At 42.9% G+C, this 21594-nt stretch overlaps 1 protein-coding gene across 1 annotated transcript; it reads left to right on the top strand.

Annotated features, from left to right (window-relative positions):
- The first annotated feature begins 11877 nt into the window (after positions 1 to 11877).
- HENMT1 (HEN methyltransferase 1) lies at positions 11878 to 18670 on the top strand. The gene is made up of 8 exons (XM_036273135.1): positions 11878 to 12018; positions 13424 to 13518; positions 14529 to 14654; positions 15060 to 15172; positions 15719 to 15853; positions 16170 to 16349; positions 16978 to 17155; positions 18235 to 18670. Exons 2-8 carry the CDS (start codon positions 13495 to 13497, stop codon positions 18637 to 18639), a joined length of 1161 nt encoding a protein of 386 aa, XP_036129028.1. The 5' UTR covers positions 11878 to 12018; positions 13424 to 13494; the 3' UTR covers positions 18640 to 18670.
- Positions 18671 to 21594: the final 2924 nt, after the last annotated feature.

Here is a 21594-nt window from a genome sequence, read left to right as displayed (position 1 = left end):
CATAATTTTATTAAACTGTAAGATCGAGATAACATCTTGCTAAGCATTAAGAGCTACAAACCTGGAGGGCCTAGTAGAATGCTGCAGGCATTTGTTAAGTGTGTTTTCGTTTGTTTCTACTCGCGTTCTTAAATTCTGCAAATGCAGAATGAGTGGTAAACCTTGGGCGAGGCACCGAAATGGGGCGGGAGAGGGCGGGAGAAGGTGGGGAAAAGTGTAAAAATGAGTCACAATCTGTCTTATCTCTTAAAAGCTACAGTTAACCTAGTGAGGCTCATATGTTTGGCAGTTAAGAGAATGCCACAAAAGACAAGTTTCTACACGTGGTAATAGTAGAGAATAGCCTGAATATATATATATACAAGTAGGGTAGATCAAGGCTTATTAGAGAGTAAACATCCCAGTTGACAGGAGCCAGGAAATATGCTTATGGGGGAGTAATAGCTGGATGGGAATTGGGCCACCGAAGTGCTGAGAATTTTAAGTGAAATCGTACACTATGTTCTTTTTTGCCTGGCTTCCTTGACTCAGTATAATTTTGAAATTCATTCTTGTTGTTTGTACCAACATGTTATGTGGTATTTGTTTTTGTTTTTATTACAGAGCAGTATTACATTGTGTGGGTTTATCCAATCATCTGTTGGTGATGGCCATTTCGGTTTCTAATTTTGGACTATTACAAATAATAGTTGCTATGAACATTTGTCTATTAGTCTTTACACAGACTTGTTTTTGTTTCTCTTGGCTAAATACCTAGACTTAGGCCCTGGCTGTGTAGCTCAGCTGGTTAGAATGTAGTCCAGACATCCAGAGGTTGTAGGTTACATCCCAGGTCAGGGCACATACAGGAATCAACCAGTGAATGCATAAGTGGGTGGAATAACAAATTCATGTTTCTCTCTCTCAAAAATCAATATAAGCCCTGGCCAGTTTGGCTCAGCGTGTAGAGCATCAGCCTGCACACCAGAGAGTTCTGGGTTCGGTTCCCGCTAAGGGAATGTACCTCGGTTGCGGTTTTCCCCCAGCCCTGGTTGGGGTTGTGTGGGTGGCATCCAGTTGATGTGTCTCTCTCACATCGATGTTTCTCTCTCTCTTACCCCCATTTCCCTCCCGTTTTATCTGAAGATAAATGCAAAAAAAAAAATGTCCTCAAGTGAGGATTAAAAAAAATCAATATAAATTTTTTTCTTTATTGATTTTAGAGAGAGAGGAAGGGAGAGGGAGAGGAAGAGGGAGATAGAAATATCGATGAGAGAGAACATCGATTGGCTGCCTCCTACATGCCCCGCACTGGGATTTGGCCCACCACCTGGGCATGTGCCCTGACCGGCAACCTCTTGGTGCATGGGTCGAAGTTCAACCACTGAACCACACCGGCTGGGCCAATATAAAATTAAAAAAAAAAAAATCACTTGACCTACCATGTATGGGTCTATTTCTGGACTCTTTGTTCCATTGCTCTTTATGTTTAGCTTTAAAAAAAAATTTTTTTTTTTAATCCTCACCCGAGGACACTTTTTGCATTTATCTTCAGATAGAGCAGGAAGGGGGGGGAGGGAGAAACATTGATGTGAGAGAGACAAATCAACTGGTTGCCACCCATATAAACACAACCGAGGCTGGGGACAAACTGCAACTGAGGTGCCCTTATGGGGAACTGAACCCGGGACTCTCTGGTCTGCAGGCCGGTGCTCTAAACGCTGAGCCAAACTGGCCAGGACTTTATGTTTATCTTTTAACTGATATCAAACTGTTTCTTGTTTTTTGTTTTTAATCCTCACCTGAGGACATTTTGTTTTTTTGCATTTATCTTCAGATAGGGAGGGAGAGAGAAACATCCACGTGAGAGAGACACATGGAGTGGTTGCCACCCACATGACCCCAACCGGGGCTGGGGACTAACTGCAACTGAGGTACATGCCCTTAGTGGAACCGAACCCGGGACTCTCTGGTCCACGGGCCGGCGCTCCAACCGCTGAGCCAAACTGGCCAGGGCTCAAACTATTTGGATTACTGTAGCTTTATAATAAGTTTTGAAATTAGGTAGGTTGCATCTTCCAATTTCATTCCTTCTCTTAAAAATTGCTTTGAGCCCTGGCCAGCGAGGCCCAGTTGGTTGGGTGTCGACCTGTGCATCTAAAGGTTGCTGGTTCAATTCCTGGTCAGGGCACATGCCTGGGTTGCGGGCTTGATCCTCAGTGTTTTGCTCTCACATAGATGTTTCTCTTTCTCCCTCTCCCTTCCTCTCTTTCTAAAATCAATAAAATATATCTTTAAATTGCATTGATTACTTAGTCATCTCCACCAGATTCTCGTCAGTTAAGGGATCCGAATGTCTCCAGCAGCTCATCCACATGTTCTGGATGATACTTGCCCTCCTCAAGGATCTGGAACGTGTTCATGTAGTTCTCTGCTGCAGGCTGGTCAGCAGAGGCAGCTTCTCTGGAGAACGAAACTTTTCAGATGATACCTCTTCTGGAACTTCTCGAACCAACCCTTGCTCACCATGAAATCCATGAACATTGCAGAAGAGGGTCCTGGTTGAGGTTCATCCGCCGTAAAGCGCTGATAGAACCTCCTCGCCTTCTCCCGGATGACCAGCGAATCCAACTGAGTGTTTTTCTTGTGGCTGTCGCTGATCCAAACGGCTAGGGCAGACTGTTTTCACTATGAACTTATTACTTGTCACAACACTTTGATTCCTTGTTGAAAGAGACAGTAGCTGTTGCATGGATATTCTTTTCATCTTTACGGATGGAGTGAATAGTAGAGTCATTCAAGTTTTAATAGCGGGCAACCTGACAATTTTCTTGCCATCTTTGATCATATCCAAGATCACCTTCTCCTGGATGGTAAGCATCTTCCTCTGGCGCTTAGTTTCATCATCAGAAGGCTTAGAAGAAGCAGCATGTTTAGGAGCCATCGTGGGGCTTAGATAAAAGTTCTCAGAAATCGCAAACACAAGAGCAAAGATGCTTCCAATGTGTAGTGATGTAGAAGCGTGTATGAGAGAAACGAACTTGGAGGGGCTGAGCCAATTAGTGGCCAGGATAGGAAGAGGCTAGGATAGCCAATCAGTGAACAGCACAATCTGGCGTGGTTTCACTAAACCCAATTTTTTGGAAAAAAGTTATTGTCCACACACAAGGAGTGGTGGAGCGGTTGCACCTGGCATTGAAGGAATTGCAGGGTGCTCAAATACATAGGCCTATAGTCCATATGTACAGTAACTTTAATTTTAATTGTAATACAGGGGTGTATAATTGACTCAGACAACCGAGCACACACTATCATTTTCACTATCTTGATGAACTTTTTAATGAATATATTTGAAAAAACCGCAATAGAATGAAGCCATGAAAGTTGAAGCGTGAAGTGGCAAGGGACTACTGTACTGGCCTTGCATATTCTGTAGTTGTCTGCTTATTTGTCATCTTCAGCCACCAGAGGGAGGCTCCATGCCTTCCAGCTAATCATTACCAGCACTAGGTACAATGATTGACACTCAGTAGGTACTAAGTACATTTTTTTTGGTACGTGCCCCTAGCAGGAACTGAACCCAGGACTCTCAGGTCCACAGGCTGATGCTCCAATCGCTCAGCCAAACTGGCCAGGGTGGTACTAAATAAATACTTTAAAAGAAAATTTTCTCTAATTACAACACTTTTGACAACAAATGTGTGAGGGTTTCTTTCCCCAAACCAACTCGTTGGACACCAACTGGGTGTCCTATAATTTAATTCAATTCTGACATTAACTACTTGGAGTTAGCATACTGCATAGGTTAAGGGCTCAAACCCACAAGACTATACTCAACTTCAGACACCAATCATAAAAGGTGGGTCCCCTGGTTACCTGTGATCCCCTCATTCAGGCTTAATAATTTTCTCTCAGCTCAAACTGGGGGTTCCTGTGATCCCCTCATTCAGGCTTAATAATTTTCTCTCAGCTCACAAAACTCAGGGAAACACTTCACTATTTTTTTAAACATTTTTTTCCCCATTGATTTTTAGATCGAGTGAGAGGGAGGAAGGGCGAGAGAGAGAAACATCGATTGGTTGCCTCCCGCACGACCCCAACCAGGGCCAGGGATTGAACCTGCAACCCAGGTATGTGCCCTTGACCAGGAATTGAACTGAGACTCTTTGGTCCTTGGGCCGACACTCAAAGCACTGAGCCAAATCGGTCAGGGCCACTTCACTTACTATTACAAGGAATATAAAGGATGTTATCCTTTATTATAAAAGATGCAAATTCACAGCTGGGTGGCTTGGTTGGTTGGAGCATCATCCTGTACACCAAAAGGTTGTGGGTTTGATCCCTGGTTGGGGCACACACAGGAGGCACTGATAGATGTTTCTCTCCCATCTCCCTCCTCTCCCCCCTTTCCTCTCTCTAAGCATGTTCTCAAGTGAGGATTTTTTTAAAAAGGCAAATAAGGAAGAAATTCCCGCTCTTATTAATTAGCATTCAGGAACAGACACCTATAAGAAAAAAAGAGCCTGGCCAGGATGGCCTAGTGGTTGGGCGTCAACCCATGCATCAGGAGGTCGCTGGTTCGATTCTGGTCGGGGCATGTGCCCAGGTTGTGGGCCTGTAGGGGGCATGCAGGAGATGGCCAGTAGATGTTCTCTCTCATCCATGTTTCTATCTCTCTCAAAAAAAAAAAAAAAAAAAAAGAAAGAAAAGAAAAGAAAAGAAAAGAAAAGAAAAAAGGAAAAGCGCTAGCACAGAAAGGAATCTTTAGGATTGTCCCCCAGAACCTCCAGGGGGAGTGCGGCCATCAACACCTAAATTTTGGACTTCTGGCTTCCAAAACTGTGAGAGAATAAATTTGTTTTCAAGTGGGGGAAGAAGAAAAGAATCTCCAGAGTAGGAAGAAACGAGGACAAGTTTTGCTTTTATGGGCACCAGTCCACATCCCCCAGGATGATAATTATTTTAACCCCTTTTACTCTGGTAACTTTAATCTACTAGAAGCTATGCTCATGAGAACAGACAAAAACTACAACAAATGTGACTGAAGAACGAGCTTATACTAGACAAGAAATGACAAAAACTAGAATGGAATTCCAGCAAACTGATTTGGACACAGAAACGAGTGGCCATTAGATTTATGGTCCAAAGGAGAACACAATCTGATTCTAACAGGAGCAGAGACTGTGCAACTAGGACCCATTACCACTGATGCTAAATTGAATCAACACCTTAGAGCATTTGGCAAACATAGTTTACAAAGACCTTTATTTGACTGGGTTGCAGCAACCTGGAGATTAAGATGACCTGTACCTAATATATTATCCCTTAAAACATCTCCATGGGAAAAAGCAGAGAAAACTACTACTGTTATAATAGGGAAATGAAGAATATTGACTATGGTTTATTAAAAGGGACAGACACCTTCACCACTACATGCAGAAGCAAGAAAACTAACTAAAAGCGTCATCTTAAAAGCTGTCCCCACAGGACAGAATAACACTATTTATAGTATTTGTAGGTGCTGGAAACACAGGAATGCTCATTGACTTGGTAAAAACAAGGCCCTTTTGGCCACCTAACGAGTTTAGACTACCACCCTATAATCCAACTTATAAAAACAAAGACCCAAACAGAAAACCAAAAAACTACAGTGGTAGAGAAACAGGCAAGGACAAATTTTTGAGAGACCAGAAACAATTTTTGTTTTACTTATTCATCACTCTTTGTTGTTCTGAAGAGATTTTAGGGGAAAGAGAGCAGAGGCAAAAAGCAGGGTCAGAATTTCAGATCAAGTCTGGTGGATTATGGCTTTAGCCCGATATAGCAGAGAACTAAGGAGTATAAATTATACCCCATTGTTCCCAACTTATGGCAAGAGCTGATTTTTATATATCCATACTAGTCATCAGCAAAAAGGCTACCTAGGAGAAAGAAAATTCTCAGATATTCCTGGCTCTAGGTGATTGTGAGCGGAGCTGCTCCAGTAGCCCTCAAGCAGTTAGCTAAAGTGGCTCAGCTGGGTCTGGAGGATTCACTTCCAAGCTGGTTCACTCATATGGCTGGAAGACAGGTTGGCACTGGCAGCTGGGGATGGGGGTGGGGGAGGGGCACATTTGGCTTGTCTCCCTGTGTGCCAAGGGGTTGCATGGGGTTGCTAGTTCTTTTAGCCTGGCATCTGGATTAAAGGAGTAGGTGTTCCAAGAGACAGGGAGTAGAAACTGGCAGTTTCTTAACACCTGGGCCTGAAACTGGCACTTTGGTATTTTATTCAGTGGTGAAATCACAAAACCCATCCAGATTCAAAAGGAGAAGAATAGACCCCATGTCTCAATATGAGAATCAAAGAATTTGTGCATCTTAATCAGGCACAAATTTTCTTCTGGCCACAAACTGTTTACATTCATTCCTTTCATTATTTTTAAAATTTTGTATTTATTGATTTTAGACAGAGAAGGATATATATATATATATATACATACACACATACATACATACATACATATATATGGGGTGGGGAGGGAGAGAGAGAGACCCTCGATTTGTTGTTCCACTTATTTATGCATTCATTGGTTGATTCTTGTGTGTGTCCTGACCAGGGATTGAACTCTCAACCTTGGGATGAACATCAGTTCAATGGTCTAACCAACTGAGTTACCCAGCTAGGACTACATTCATTCCTTTTATATGCAAAATACAACTGTCTTCTCCCAAACCCTCCAAATATTTCTTCCTAATCTGAGCATAGGCTCAAGTTAGTACACAGGATAATTTTGGACACTTATTGCATGGCTGACATACCTGCTAGAATAGAATAACCATAGAAGAAGGACCTTTATCTGTCTTTTTCATTCAAACCAGTACTTGGTCCACAATAGATGCACTAGGCATACTTACTGATGGATAATCTTATCTCTCATTTTCAATGGAATGAATCAACATTCAGAGAGGTTAAGTAAATTTCCAAAGGCTAGGATGTAAGGTCTGTTTGACTTAAAACTCATTCTGAAATTGTATAACATGGTCTGTATCTCAGTGGGACTCAGAATGTGGTGGAGGGAGGTAAGATTAGGTATAATGAAAAAACGAGATGATGAAGGGTAAGTTAAGGTATTGGCTGTGGGAATGAACAGATGCCACTGACAGCTTGAAGAGGTCAAGGTTTGGTGATTATCCAAGTGTGGGAAGGGTGGAAATGGATAAAGCCAAGGATGACTTCCAGCCTCTGAAATAGTAGGAGACCAGGAGAATGATGAATGAGACACATTTAGAGAGAGAGCTAGACATGAGAATTCAAATTTATAAATGAGCCAACTAGTAGGTAAGGCAAAAACTCTACATTCAGGAATCCTGTACAGATCACCTATTAACTTAATCAATTTAAATTGTGGTAAAAAAAACACCAAAAAACCTATAAAACTTACCATTTAAGGTCAGACTTCTGTTAAGATGACGGGTAGGTAACCATGGTATCGCCTCAGCCCACAACCACATCAAAATTACAACTAAACGACAGCACAACCATCCTTCAGAACTACCTGACATAAAGCTGAATAGAAGTCCTACAACTACAAAATTAAAGCAGCAGCCACATGGCGACTGACTCCCTCCTGTTGGCTTTGATGAAGAAAGCTACCATGTTGGAGAGGCCCACATAGCAAGGAACTGAAAAGGCCTGGCACTAGAAGCAGCCAGCCTTGGTTCACAGCTTGGCTTTGCCTGGGCACCTCCAAGCCCAGCACAAGAAGTAGCCATCTGCAGATCGCTTTTAGCTTATGCCTGGTGGCCCTGGGTAGAACACAGGCAGTGGCCGACCTTGCCCCAGAGCCAGCACACCCTGTGGGCAGCTTCAGACCATGGCGAAGCACCCCCCCCAACTACCTCCCCAAGTGACATGCTAAAGGAGTGGACTCAGTGGGTACCAGAGCCCTGCTGAAGTAAGTCTTGCTCTGTATGGTGGGCACCTGCACAGCTGATCCTTCAAGGTAGTCAGAGGTTGGTGGATAGTGGGCACAGCCAGTCCTTGAAGCTGATCAGTCTGAGTAAAGCCTGGCACATTGATGTGCCAACAGCAATCAAGACTCAATTACAACAGAAGGGTGTACAGTCCACACCAGAGGTATACCTTGAGGGCACAGCTGGGGTGATCAGGGAGGCTGTGCCACTAGGCCCTACAGGACACCTACTACAATAGGCCACCCTGCCAAACCTGGGAGATATGGCAACTCGACCTAATACATAGAAACAAACACCGGAGGCCACCAAAGTGAGGAGACAAATAAACATGTCCAAATGAAAGAAAAGCACAAAAGTCCAGGAAAAGATCTAAACAAAATGGAGATAAGCAATCTAGCAGATGCAGAATTCAAAACACTGGTTGTAAGGATGCTCATTGAATTTAATGAGGACCTCAAGAGCATAAAAAAGGGCCAGTTAGAAATGAAGGATGCATAGTCAGAAGTGAAGGAGGCACTAACTGAAATAAAGAATAATTTACAGGGAATCAATAGTAGAGCAGGTAAAGCCAAGAAGCAAACCATCGATTTGGAATATAAGGAAGCAAAAAATGCCCCATCAGAACAACAAGAAGAAAAAAGAATTAAAAAAAAAAAAAAATGAGGATAGTGTAAGGAGCCTCTGGGAAAACTTCAAGCATACCAACATTTGCATCATGGGGGTGCCAGAAGGAGAAAGAGAACAAAAAATTGAAAACCTATTTGAAAAAATGGCAGAAACCTTACCATTTAAGTGTATAGCTCAGTGGCATTAAGTACAATTACATTGTTGTGCAACCATCACCACCATCCATCCATAGAACTTTTCTATCATCCCAGACTGAAACTGTACCCATTAAATAATAACTCCCAACTCTGTGCTCCTCAGAGCCCCTGACAACCACCATTCTGCTTTCTGTCTCTATGAATTTGACTACTATAGCTACCTCATGTCAGTGGAATAATACTGAAGGAGAGAAAAAAATTATTTCCCTCTACTCCCCCCCCCCTTTTTTAATCCTCACCCGAGGACATTTTTGCATTTATCTTCAGATAGAGTAGGAGGGAGACAGGAAGAGAGAGAGAGAAACATCAACGTGAGAGAGAAACATCGAGTGACTGCCACCCACATGACCCCAACTGGGGCCGAGGACAAACTGCAACCGAGGTACATGACCTTAGTGGGAACTGAAACCAGAACTCTGGTCTGCTGGCCGACGCTCCAAAACGGCCAGGGCCCTTCTACCCTTTTGAATTCTTGGGTTGGGACTCCCTATAATAAAAGACAAACAGGAGAAAAACAGACATCACTTGTGTGTGTGTGTGTGTGTGTTAATCCTCACCTGAGGATATTTTTAGAGAGTGGAAAAGAGGGAGGGAGGAAGGGAAGGAGAGAAAGAGAAACACAAACACATGGAGCCCTGGCTGGTTTGGCTTAGTGGTTAGTGTGTTGGCCCATGGAACAGGGTCCCAGGTTTGGTTCCTGCAAAGGGCACGTACCTTGGTTGCAGTTTTTCCCTGGCTCCGGTTGTGGTTGTGTGGGTGGCAACCAGTCAATGTGTCTCTCTCACGTCGATATCGATGTTTCTCTCTCTCTTCCTCCCTCTCTTCCTCCCACTCTATCTGAAGATAAATGCAAAAATGTCCTCAGGTGAGGGTAAAAGAAAAAAAAGAGTGTTGGCCAGCGGAGCAGAAACACATGGATTGGTTGCCTCTTGTACCTGTCTGGATCGAACCTGCAACCCATGTATGTGCCCTTGACCGGCAAGTGAACCCATGGCCATGAAAAGGGTACAGGGAAATAATTTTTTCTCTCTTTGGTGCGCAGGCCAATGCTCTAACCTGAGCCACACTGGCCAGGAAGTAAAAAATATCTAGCTATGGAAAGGCCATGAATAACCTTGGCAACAAACAAGTGAACTTATTTGAAAGTAAGTCTCCTTTAATTAAATATGGCTGTTTTCACCCTGGCCGGTTTGGTTTAGCGGTTAGAGCATAGGCCTGCAGACCAGAGAGTCCCGGGTTCAGTTCCTCCTAAGGGCACGTGCCTTGGTTGCAGTTTGTCCCCGGCTCGGGTTGGGGTCTTGTGGGTAGCAACCAGTTGATGTTCTCTCTTCTTCCCTCTCTCCCTCCCGCTCTATCTGAAGATAAATGCAAAAATGTCTCAAGTGAGGATAAAAAATAAATAAAAAAATATGGCTGTTTTCAAATGGACTACATGAAATATAAACTTAAGGGATTCCTCATAGTTCCTCAATTACCCTAAAGTGACTTAATTTTTGTTTTTCTGAAACAGAATTTTTTTTTTTAATGGCCTGTTTCTGTGGCTGAATGTGGGGGGAAAAAACAAAAATCACCATCCTTAGTAAAGACAAAAGGAAGATATTGGGGTGGGGTGGGGGGCAGCCAGTTATGCGAGGTTACCAGGAAGAGCTCGGTAAATTTGTTTTGCAGATTTAAATCAGTGTCTTCTCCATTGATTAAGATTTCCTGTGATTTAGTCATCTTTCTCCACCTGGTTTAGAGGGGAGACACCCTTATAAGTAGAGATTTTCTTTATAAATGTTAAGTTCCCTTACAAAAGGGTAACTTCTGTGTTTTCAGAGCTTCTCTCTTGTCCGCTGTATCTTTAAATAAGTATCTCAAGACAACCCTCATGCCAAAGAGGCATATTTTGGGATGGCATATTCTGCTACCCATCATTCCTGCCTTTTGAAACTTCCCCAGTAAGTTTCACAGTCCAGAAGCTGAGTTGGTAGATTGTTCTGTATCTCACTAAATGAGTCTCTTAATCCTGAATTAAGTCAGAATTGTCTCATTTCAGGAGGTGATGTTGCAGGTGGGATTCCAAAGTTAGGCCTATATGGTACAAGCAACCAGGTATTTATTTATTTTTATTTTATTTTTTATTTTATTTTATTTTTTTAGCAACCAGGTATTTAAAAGAGGCTTTTCTATGGAAACAAACAAAGGTTAATGTTTACAACAGACTATAAACTCAGTTTTTGAGTCCAGAGGGCAGTTAGTCAAGAATGCTAACTCTGGTGGGGGTAGGAGCTCAGTTGATTAGAGAATTACCCCCATATGTCAAGGTCGCAGGTTCAATCTCTGGTCAGGGCACATACAAGAAACAACCAATGAATGCATAAATGGGTGGAACAACAGATCAATGTTTCTCTCTTCCCCTCCCTCTCTCCCTTCCACTCTCCAAATATTAATGGAAAAAAATATCCTCAGGTGAGGATTAACAAAGACCTAGGATAATTTACTTATTAACTTCTAAAGGTTCTGTTTACTTCTTTAAAAAAGTAAATCTGATTTTAAAAACTTTTTTAAAGACAGAGAGGAAGAGAGGGAGAGAGAGACATCCATATGTTGTTCTACATATTTATGCATTCATTGGATGATTCTTGTATGTGCCCTGACTGGGAATCTAACCCAAAACCTTGGCATATCAGGACAGTGCTCTAACCAAGTGAGCTACCCGGCCAGGGCTAAAGGTTCTATTTAAATTATATATTCTGTAATAAAGAATATGCTCTTTTAATGAAGATAGTCTGTTAAACTGGTTGTACCAGGCCAACAGGAACCTCTCAGTGAAGCTTACCTTGAGTTATTATTTTTTTTCTGAGACTAGACTCCTCCCAATACCAAAACCAAGAATTATTGCATCTTTTTGTGATACCCCAAAGCTGTTAGCACTGTGCTTTGCATGTTGTAGGTATTATTTGAAAATACACTTGACATATTATCTGTGGTATATTAACGGGCCATTAATTCATTAATAAACTCCAGCTTTGTCTTTTAAAATAGGACTAAAAAAAAATCCCTTCTCACAAAGGCGGCAACTATGATTCTCCTCTTCCCCTTCTTAAACTCTTCCATCACATAGAAGAAACAACTGATTTATAAAGTGTCAAGATGAAACTCTGCAGGGGAAGGAGGACCCGATACAGTGACGTTTCTGAGACCAGATAGTTGCGTCCGCAGCATGCAAAAGTTACCAGTTGGAGGTTTGGGGGCTGAAAGCTTTTCTGAGAATTCAGAGGTATTAGACCAGCTTTACCCAGCCCAGGGAATCCCTAAAGTCCCGGTGGATGGTCCTGGGGACCCGAGTGGCGGCTGACTCGGGCACTAGCCGCCGGCGGGCTCGCGCTCAGCCCGGCCGCTCCTCTGGCCGGGGACCGTTTGCAGCTTTGGCTGCGCACCAGGAGAGCAGAGCACCCAACAGCTCGCGGGCCACGGATGCGCGGGGGCGGCGGCGCCTCCGCTCAACAGTCGGAGCTAGACAATGGCTTTGAGCCATGCGCCAGAGCGGCCGTTAAGAGACACAAAACCGAGCTGGGAGCCTGCAGGCAGTGAGCTGAGCAACGGGCGGAGTACGAGAACACTCCGCGCAAAAGCCTACGACGCAGGCGCGGCCGCAGGCGGGTCAAGTCATGTAGCGAGACTGCGCGTGCGCGGCCGTCAAGGGCGGGGCCTGGAGTGAAAAACAGCGGCGGTTCTGCGCTCTCCGCTAGTTGGCGGCGCTGCGCTTCGCCAGCTGGACGCGCTTCCTACTCCCAGGCAAGACAGGCGACGGCTCATACTCAGGACTGTGATGTTGGGTAGCTGCAGGAGGGTTTCGGGATTCGAGTTAGAGAATAACTAGAAAAGTTAGACGATTGACATGTTGCGTATATTTTATTTTATTTTCCCCAGGGTATTAAAAAGTGACACTTGATCAACCCCAAATACCTCCCCATTCCACCTAACGTGTGCTTTCACTTCACCTAGGTCGTTGGTACCCAGGGAACAGACAGGTCTCTTGGTATAACAGTGTTTAGAACAAGGAAGATTGTTTAGTATATCAGGTGTTCTCAACCTTAGCCAAAAACTTGCCCCTCTTGGAGCACACTACCTACACTTGTGAGTCTATCGGCCACCTGCCTACATTTTAGACCAAGTTGTAGTTAAGAGACAGGCGTGCAATAGAGAATCGGAATTTAACTTAAAGTTTATCTGTGAATTATCGGATAGATATTGGAGCATCTCTAGCTTATTACATGGGACACTTTCCCCCCTGGAAATTTCATTTTGACCATGTGTGAAAGAGTAATCGCAAGCAATTTTAATGAGGTTGAGGGTTTTAATGAAATAGTCAAGCTTCTAGGGTTATCAAAGTAAATGAACAGTAAAAGGAAAGAATGGTGCCTTAGAGGTACCCTGGGCTACATTTAGCTGGGTTTGGCATAGTGCAGGTACTTAGATTTTCTGAGCTGTTGTCTGTTGTCCAAAACAATACTTACTGAATAAATTATGTGGGTTAAATGGTAACACGGAAAGAGATTGGATAACGCTTGCTTTCTCCCTTCCCTACTGATCTAGGTCACCATTTCATCCTGATCATTTATAACTGATCATTTTTTAAAATCTTTTTCTGTCCCCTATAACTGATATTTTAAAATTTACAGCCCAGTCACTGATTTCTGGAACTTGAGGATACATCCACATTATTGTTTCAAGGAAACTTCAAGAGACAAAAATGGAACAAAGCAATAACAAAGAGGTAGGTAATTGCTGCCCTTCCTAACCTGCTTATATGACTCTCAAGAGTTATTTTGGCAATTTTAGGATATAATGAGTTAATAAATCATTAAAATTACCCCTTAAAAATGTTTTTTAAAAGCAGGCTACAAGAAAGTTGCATATTTGGTTTGTATTTTTTTTCTCTTGGACAGAAGTGCCTTTTGGACTGGACTACTTTATAATACCGTTATTTAGGAGCAGAAATAGCTGTTAGAGATTAACCATAACTCCTTTTTCCTAATGGGGTCATGTTAAAGAAACATTCTGACATAATTATTAGGACTATTGCAATAAGAGCATGGCAGTTAGGGGCGAGACTGGGCTCAACTCCATATACAACAAAGACTAATGGATTTATAGCCTATGAACAGAGTGAAGGGGTTGAGGGGTCAGTTGATGGAAAAAAGAGATACCAAGAGTATGGGGATTCTTGCTAAATAATTTACAGATTTAATTCTTGCTGAAGGAAGGCCAAGGTGATTGCATACCAAGGGTAGGGGATTCTCTCTAAAATGACATAGTAGGAATCTTCTAAAACTGTACTAGGCAGGCCAAAGACAGGACAGGGTCCAGGCCCAGACCTAGTCAGAAGAAGTTGCAAAGGAGCTTGACTTCATTTTGGTCAAGGACTATGTCAGTCATGAACAGTTTCCAGCCTAGACTCCAGGTGTTGGAAGTTCACTAAAGAACCCTTGTGGCTAGGAGGCTTATAAATGTTTTATCAAATGCATTCATAAGTAATTTTCTGTTCAGCTGCCTCTGAGCTATGGAAAGCATAAGGCAAGCTTCTTAATAAGACAGGAGACTTAGATGAACTGTGGAGGAAATGCATTGCCACTTAATAATTTCAGAATAAAGGTGGTTGAAGGGCCAATCTGTCCTGCCAATTAATGGGGGTTAAGTGGTAACATGGGGATAAACCTATTTTTTTCTTATTTAATTCCAGAGGTCATGCATGATTTAGAACACTTTCTTTTTGTAAACTTTCAGCGCAACAATGTGATTGATGGTAATTTTGATCTTCCCATCAAGAAGGCAATTAATTTTTTCCCTCCGTTATACAGACAGCGTTACAGCTTTGTTAACGATCTAGTGAATCAACATAAACCCAAAAAGGTTGGTATTTGTTTTCAAACATTTAACTAAAACTGTCTTATAAAATATTTTGTCAAATACAGAAGTCTTGGTTAGTTATTGACCAGAGACTGTTTAAAAAGATTACTGAAAGGAGGGAAAAGATGAAAGAGAAAAAACTAAGCTTGAAAGAGCTGGGAGAGGGAAATGGAGTAAAAGTTTGGTTAACATGTGAAGTTAAACAGGACTTATTCCCCATCCCTCCACTAGGCTTATAAGTCTCAAGATTAATTTTCTCTTGTGTACTTTTTCTGCCAGAGAGATCCTTTCCTATGATGTTTCATTATGACTTCATTTTTGATACTCACTCCCTGCAAAAAAAGTCTCTGATAATACTTGACTTCTCTGGCTGTAAATGTCTTAAAATAACATTTGTCTCATCTACAGGTTGCAGACTTGGGGTGCGGTAATGCTTCGCTCATACAGATGATTAAATCACACAGTTGCCTTGAATTGATTGTTGGAGTAGATATCAATAAAGATAAAATAGAATTGCAAAGGTAGTACCTAGTTTCTGGAAGAATTATGCATTGACCTAAAACTAGTGGCACTATTAAATATACTTAAAGGACGTGTCAGTTTTATGCAACATATAAAATATGTTAAATGTTAAAATGTGTTGTGTGTTGTACACTGAGAGTCTTAGTTCACTGAATAGTGACTATGCCGTAATACTAATTAGCTGTGTACATTGTGAATACCTGTTTTCTACCAGTGTAGAAAGTACAGCTTCAATTAAGTAATTATAGTAGTCAATGCATTGCAAATTCAGTTTCAAATCTAATTATTTAATGCTGGACACCATGGTAACAGCAGAGCTTAGGCCACCACCAAAAATATTAAAAATGAGAGCAATATCAATCTTGTTCTTATTAGCCAGTTACTTTCTCTCATGAGGAAGTAAGATCTGGTGCTTAATACATTATGGAAAATGGGCCATGTCAAGACACACTGTTGTGGGTAGAAGATAATTCTCAGGTCTGTAGTTGGGATAATTCTAAACAGTTGTGTTCAAATGTCCTTACTTCTACAATAACACTTTGCAGGTGTAGATTGTCTCCATTCTCTGGGGATTATCTAAGTCCCCGGGATTTGAATTTGTCTATCATTTTGTATCATGGCTCTGCTGTGGAGAGAGACTCTCGTTTGCTTGGATTTGACTTAGTAACATGTATCGAGCTGTAAGTATTAAATGGATTCCTTCTGTATAAATTCATTAGAAAAATCTCACTGAATTAGTCTTGGTAAACTTTGTTTCCTAAATAATAATCTTAATTTTTATTTGTAAAGAAAATTGCTTGTCAGATGAGATTGGCTTTTTACCATTCTGTCTCATCCAGAACGGGTGAAGGGAAGGGGTGAGACTATTTTAGGTCACTGTTACATCTTCAAAGAAGGGATAAATCAATGTGGAGATAGACATTGTTTTGCCAAATCAATTAAGAAAATATTTGCAGGTGAGGCTAGATTTGATATCTTTCCCACTAACCATTTCAGAATAGAACATCTGGATTCAGAAGATCTGGCCAGGTTTCCCGAAGTTGTATTTGGGTACTTGTCTCCAGCCATGATTGTCATCAGCACACCGAACTCTGATTTCAACCCCCTGTTTCCAACAGTGACCTTCAGAGATTCAGATCACAAATTTGAATGGAACAGGAAGCAGTTTCAGACCTGGTGAGTTCTTAAGTGTGTTTTTTGGAACCCCATGGGAATTTAAAATCCTGTGAAGTAAATCTTTATACGTGACTGAAATGATTTGCTTTCTTCCAATAAAATTGATTTCCACAGTGCACCTTAGCAAAGTTAATAGGGAAGTTTGTTTTCTCTCTTAGGTCCCAGGCAAGTGTGGGAAGGGCAGGTGTGTGGGCCCAGGTGTGAGGGAGTCAGGAGTGTTGGTGCAGAGACTGGGAAACAGGACAGAGGGAAGGTGTGGTGCTGAGTGTGATGCCCTGGCCCAGGGGAGTCACCAAGGGGCTCCCCGGGGGCGTTCTTGGTGTAATTCCACACCCCAACAGGACTTGGGGTTATAGCCCTTTCGGTGTCCTTGTCCACTCCTCTACTCTGCTCCACAACTTTCCTTTTCTCCTTGTGCTTGTAGTTAATTAAACTTGCAATCATTGTCTTAATGCCCCTCAGAAAAACAAGCAGACGCCACAATGTGGCATAGTGTGGCGCTGTAAGAATTTGCATTTAGAAGCCTTTTTGCTTATTGTATTTTTCATGTTCCATTCTACTGGAAATTGCTATTTAATAGTAGCTCTACGTTTAGGAAAAAAGATCTGTCTCCTTGTTTTGATTTCAGGGCCTTAGGTGTGGCAAATTTCTACAGTTACTCTGTGGAGTTTACTGGGGTGGGGGAGCCACCAGAAGGCGCTGGGAATGTTGGATACTGTACCCAGATAGGAGTCTTCCAGAAAATCAGAGCGCCAGCAACCGAATCGTGCATTGTGGAGCAGTGTGGTCAACATGTTTATAAAATTGTGAGTATTCTTTGTCAGGTAGCTGTCAGGACAAGGAATACATTTACTATGGTGGTGAACTGTTTATCAAGAGTCCCCACTGTAGACGTAAATAGCGACCTTATTATGAGGTTGACATTGGGAGAAGCCCACCTGTCCCACAACTGTCAGAGCTTTGAGACCACCTGGCTTTTTACCAGGGTGGTCTTCTGAGCCGCTGGGGCCAACAGCGCCCCTTCTGTAATGTTTAGGATCCTCAGCAAGAGGAAAGCCAGCAGGTTTCACAGCTGGGCTCAGAAAATGACTTGGAATTGAGCCTCCAAAGGTCTCAGACCCCTTGGGTTTCAGGAGGGATGGTGAAGAATAAACACATTTCCCTTTTAATTAGCAACACTTTTTTAAAATCCTGTGTGTCAACTTTTTTTTTTTTAATCCTCACCCGAGGACATTTTTCCATTTTTTGTTCAGATAGAGTGGGAGGGAGAGATAGGAAGAGAGAGATAGAAACATCATTGTGAGCCCTGGCCAGTTTGGTTCAGCGGTTACAGCATCGGCCTGCGTTCCTGAGAGACCCAGGTTCGGTTCCCGCTAAGGGCACGTACCTCGGTTGCAGTTTGTCCCCGGCCCTGTTCGGTTGTGTGGGTGGCAGCCACTTGATGTGTTCCTTTCACATCGATGTTTCTCTCTCTCTCTCTGTTCCTCTTTCCCTTCCACTCTACCTGAACAAAAAATGGAAAAAAAATGTCCTCGGGTGAGGATAAAAAAAAAAAAAAGAAACAACATTGTGAAAGGGACACATCGAGTGGCTGCCTCCCGCATGCACGCCCCAACCAGGGCCGGGGACAGACTGCAACCGAGGTACATGCCCTTAGCGGGAACCGAACCCAGGTCTCTCTGGACCACAGGCCGACGCTCTAACCACTGAGCCAAAATGGTCAGGGCCTGTGTGTCAATAACTTGACTCCCATTATAAGTGTGGCATTTACAATTAGTAAGGTTTGACATTTAGACGTACAGTTAATTCTCTATGTGGTATAAAGGTACTACTAATGGTTTGGAACATTTTTCTATATTCTCAGTGGCTTCTTCCCTCCATTCAGGTTTATTCAGTTTCATACCCGAGTTTACAGCAAAAAGAAGTCCGCAAACTTGCATTAACAAATGAGGTGTCACGACAAGTCCAAAGCATGAGACAGAGATATGTCTCAAGTCTGAGTATACTTCAGAATGGCGATGACAATGGTCACAAGATAAATGACACTGGGCTCATCACATTTTCTGGACCAGTCTTCACAGAACTTGAAAAACTCAAAATAGAGAAGTCTCCCAAACCTTTCTGTTTTAGAAATAAGCTTTATGTACCGCTGGAAAGACTCCTGGCTTATCCCAAGGTGAACCGCTTATGTGATAACGTGGATGTGATGAGAGCGCTCATAGCTGACACAGTAAGACTGAGCAAGGATGGTTCTGCTGTGAAGATTGACCTGCGTGATGAGAGTCAGTGAGCTGTCTGTCCTGAAGGTCAGGGTCTCAGCAATAGATGGGCTCACTTAGAATGTTTTGGTGTGTCATTATTCAAGTAACTTAATTTCGAAATTACTTGATGTATTCTTTTTTTGGAAAAATAGGCTTGTTTTGTTTCTGGCTGTTTGTAGAGAGTTCCTGATATGATTTTTGTTGTTGTTGTAGCCATATATTGACATTAAAATTTTTTTAAGGAAATTAAGTGTTTCAAATTTTTTCCCAGGGAATAAGGATAGCTTTAAAATCTCTCTAAAGCCCTGGATGATTTTTCTCAGTGGTTAGAGCATTGGCCCATCCACCGAAGGCTTGTGGGTTTGATTCCTGGTGAAGGGCACGTACGGGGGTTGAAGGTTCGATCCCTGGCCCCGGTCAGGGCACGTGAGGGAGGCAACCGATCAATATGTCTCTCTCACATCCATATGTCTCCCCCCCTCCACTGTTTCTAAAAATCAATGGAAAAAAATATCCTTGGGTGAAGATTAAAAAAGAAAAAATATCTCTAGAATTCTCTACTGTAGGCTAAATTCTGACCTCTTATACTTAGCCTAAAGTATACAGAACGTGAATGCAGTGATTGAAGGAAGTGGAGGCCTCTGATATAAACACGGCCCATGGTATCTGAACACCCTCTTTGGCAGCTCACCGGTGGGAACTGGGGTGATAGTAGTGATGAAGAGAGAGTACCATTTCACATAATGGGAGGAAAACTGATTTCAGTGCGTGGCATTTCTTCCTGAGTGCGGAGGTAGGATGACAAGGCCTGCTCTGCTACCGTAGGGACTGACCAGTGCATCATGCTGTTGTCCCAGACTTGGCAAACACCAGGGACAAAGACAGGTGCTTCAGCTACCCCTGGAATATCCTAATCCAGCAGAAAGGATAAAAAACGAAGAAAAGGGACATAGGGCATTTGCTGGCTGTCCAGTAAGGTCTACCAACTGTTACCCAGTTGCTTGATTCTTGACCAGTTTGTCTTAACACATAATAGGAGCTGGGAGGTGGGTATTTTTTTTTAAATGCTGGGAGGCGGAGACTTCCGGTCAGGATGGCGGGTAGGTAAACGCGGTATCGCGTCCTCCCACAACCACATCAAAGTTACAACTAAACTACAGAACAACCATCATTCAAAGCCACCTGAAATCACACTGAATGGAAGTCCTACAACTATGGAATTAAAGAAGAAGCTACAATGAGATGGGTAGGTGGGGTGGAGGCGGAGGGGCTGGTCCCACACCCACGTGTGGTGGATAAAAATCAGGAGGACACCTCATCTGGGAAGGTCCTCCCTGAGGACTGAGGGGTCCCCGTTCCACACCAGGTGCCCCGCTCAGGGTCCCAGTGCCAGGAAGAGAATCCCCATCACTTCTGGCTGGAAAACCAGCGGAAGGAAACTGAGGCTGCTGGAGCCCCAGGCAGCTCCTCTTAAAGGGCCCGCGCATGGACTTACTCAGACTTGCTCCCTCCAAGCTCAGAGGGGAGGCAGCTCGAGGGGCACCAGAGACATACAGGGAAGAACTGAGCTGTTTGGCACTGGAGCGAGGGCTGGAGAGGAGGCTTTCTCCTGGACAGACCTTGCTATCAGAGGCCTTTGTTCCTTTGGTGAGCCCTTCCCTGGGGCGGCAGACAGCCGCCATATCTGGGACTCCAGCAACTTGGCTCAGGGTTTGTCCCATCCTGGTGACTCCTTGAGGCCCTGCCCCACCCAACTTTCAGGCCCACCCAAGATTGGCCTATCTTGGATACTGCTTCAGGTTTTCCCAAATCCTTTCAAACCAGCATCTGGTCTCAGCTAGCCCCATACCTCTCATTAAGTAAAACATAGAAACAAACACAGGGAGGCAGCCAAAATGAGGAGACAAAGAAATAGGTTCCAAAGGAAAGAACAGAACAAAACCCCAAGAAAAGAACTAAGTGAAATGCAGATAAGCAACCTAACAGATGCTGAGTTCAAAATACTGCTTATAAGGATGCTCAATGAACTTAGTGAGAACCTCAGTGAACTTAGTGAGGGCCTCCAGAGCATAAAAAAGGACCAGTCAGAAATGAAGGCGGCACTAACTGAAATAAAGAATAATTTACACAGATTCAATAGTAGAGTAGGTAAAGCCAAGAAGCAAACCATCGATTTGGAATATAAGGAAGCAAAAAACACCCAATCAGAACAGCAAAAAGAAAAAAGAATAAAAAAAAATGAGGATAGTGTAAGGAGCCTCTGGGAAAACTTCAAGCATGCCAATATTTGCATCTTGGGGGTGCCAAAAGGAGAAGAGAGAGAAGAAATCGAAAACCTATTTGAAACAATAATGGCAGAAAACTTTTCTAACTTGGTGAAGGAAACAGATACACAAGTCCAGGAAGCACAGAGAGTCCCAAAGAAGATGAACTCCAAGAGGCCCACACCAAGACACATCATCATCAAAATGCAAAAGGTTCAAGACAGAGAGTCTTGAAAGCAGCCAGAGAAAAGCAGTTAGTTACCCACAAGGGAGTTCCCATAAGACTGTCAGCTGATTTCTCAAAAGAAACTTTGCAGGCCAGAGGGGAGTGGCAAGAAATATTCAGAGTGATGAAAAGCAAGAACCTACAACCAAGATTACTCTATCCTGCAAAGCTGTCATTTAGAATCGATGGCTATATAAAGTTTCCCACAGAAGGAAAAGCTAAAGTTCTTCTTGAAGAAAAAGATAAAAAATATGAACAAACAAAATGGCAATGAATACATATCTATCGACAATTGAATCTACAAACAAAATGAACAAGCAGAACAGAAACATTCTCATAGATACAGATAACATTTTGTTGGTTGCCAGATGGGCAGGGGTTGGGGGAATGGGTGAAAAAGGTGAAGGGATTAAGAAGTACAGATTGGTTGCTAGACTGACAAACCTCAAAGGGAAGGGGGTGTGGGGGATGGGAAGAAATAAACCAAAGAACTT

This window comes from Molossus molossus, unplaced genomic scaffold (genome assembly GCF_014108415.1).
Source record: "Molossus molossus isolate mMolMol1 unplaced genomic scaffold, mMolMol1.p scaffold_m16_p_20, whole genome shotgun sequence".
Lineage (NCBI taxonomy): Eukaryota > Metazoa > Chordata > Mammalia > Chiroptera > Molossidae > Molossus > Molossus molossus.
This window is presented reverse-complemented; position numbering and strand designations above follow the sequence as displayed.

Bases quoted from the DNA above. Each gene is read 5' to 3' on its own strand.
- HENMT1 (XM_036273135.1), top strand. From the start codon at position 13,495: ATGGAACAAAGCAATAACAAAGAG. The intron at 13,519-14,528 runs GTAGGTAATTGC...GTAAACTTTCAG, and splicing joins AACAAAGCAATAACAAAGAG to CGCAACAATGTGATTGATGG. The intron at 14,655-15,059 runs GTTGGTATTTGT...TCTCATCTACAG, and splicing joins ATCAACATAAACCCAAAAAG to GTTGCAGACTTGGGGTGCGG.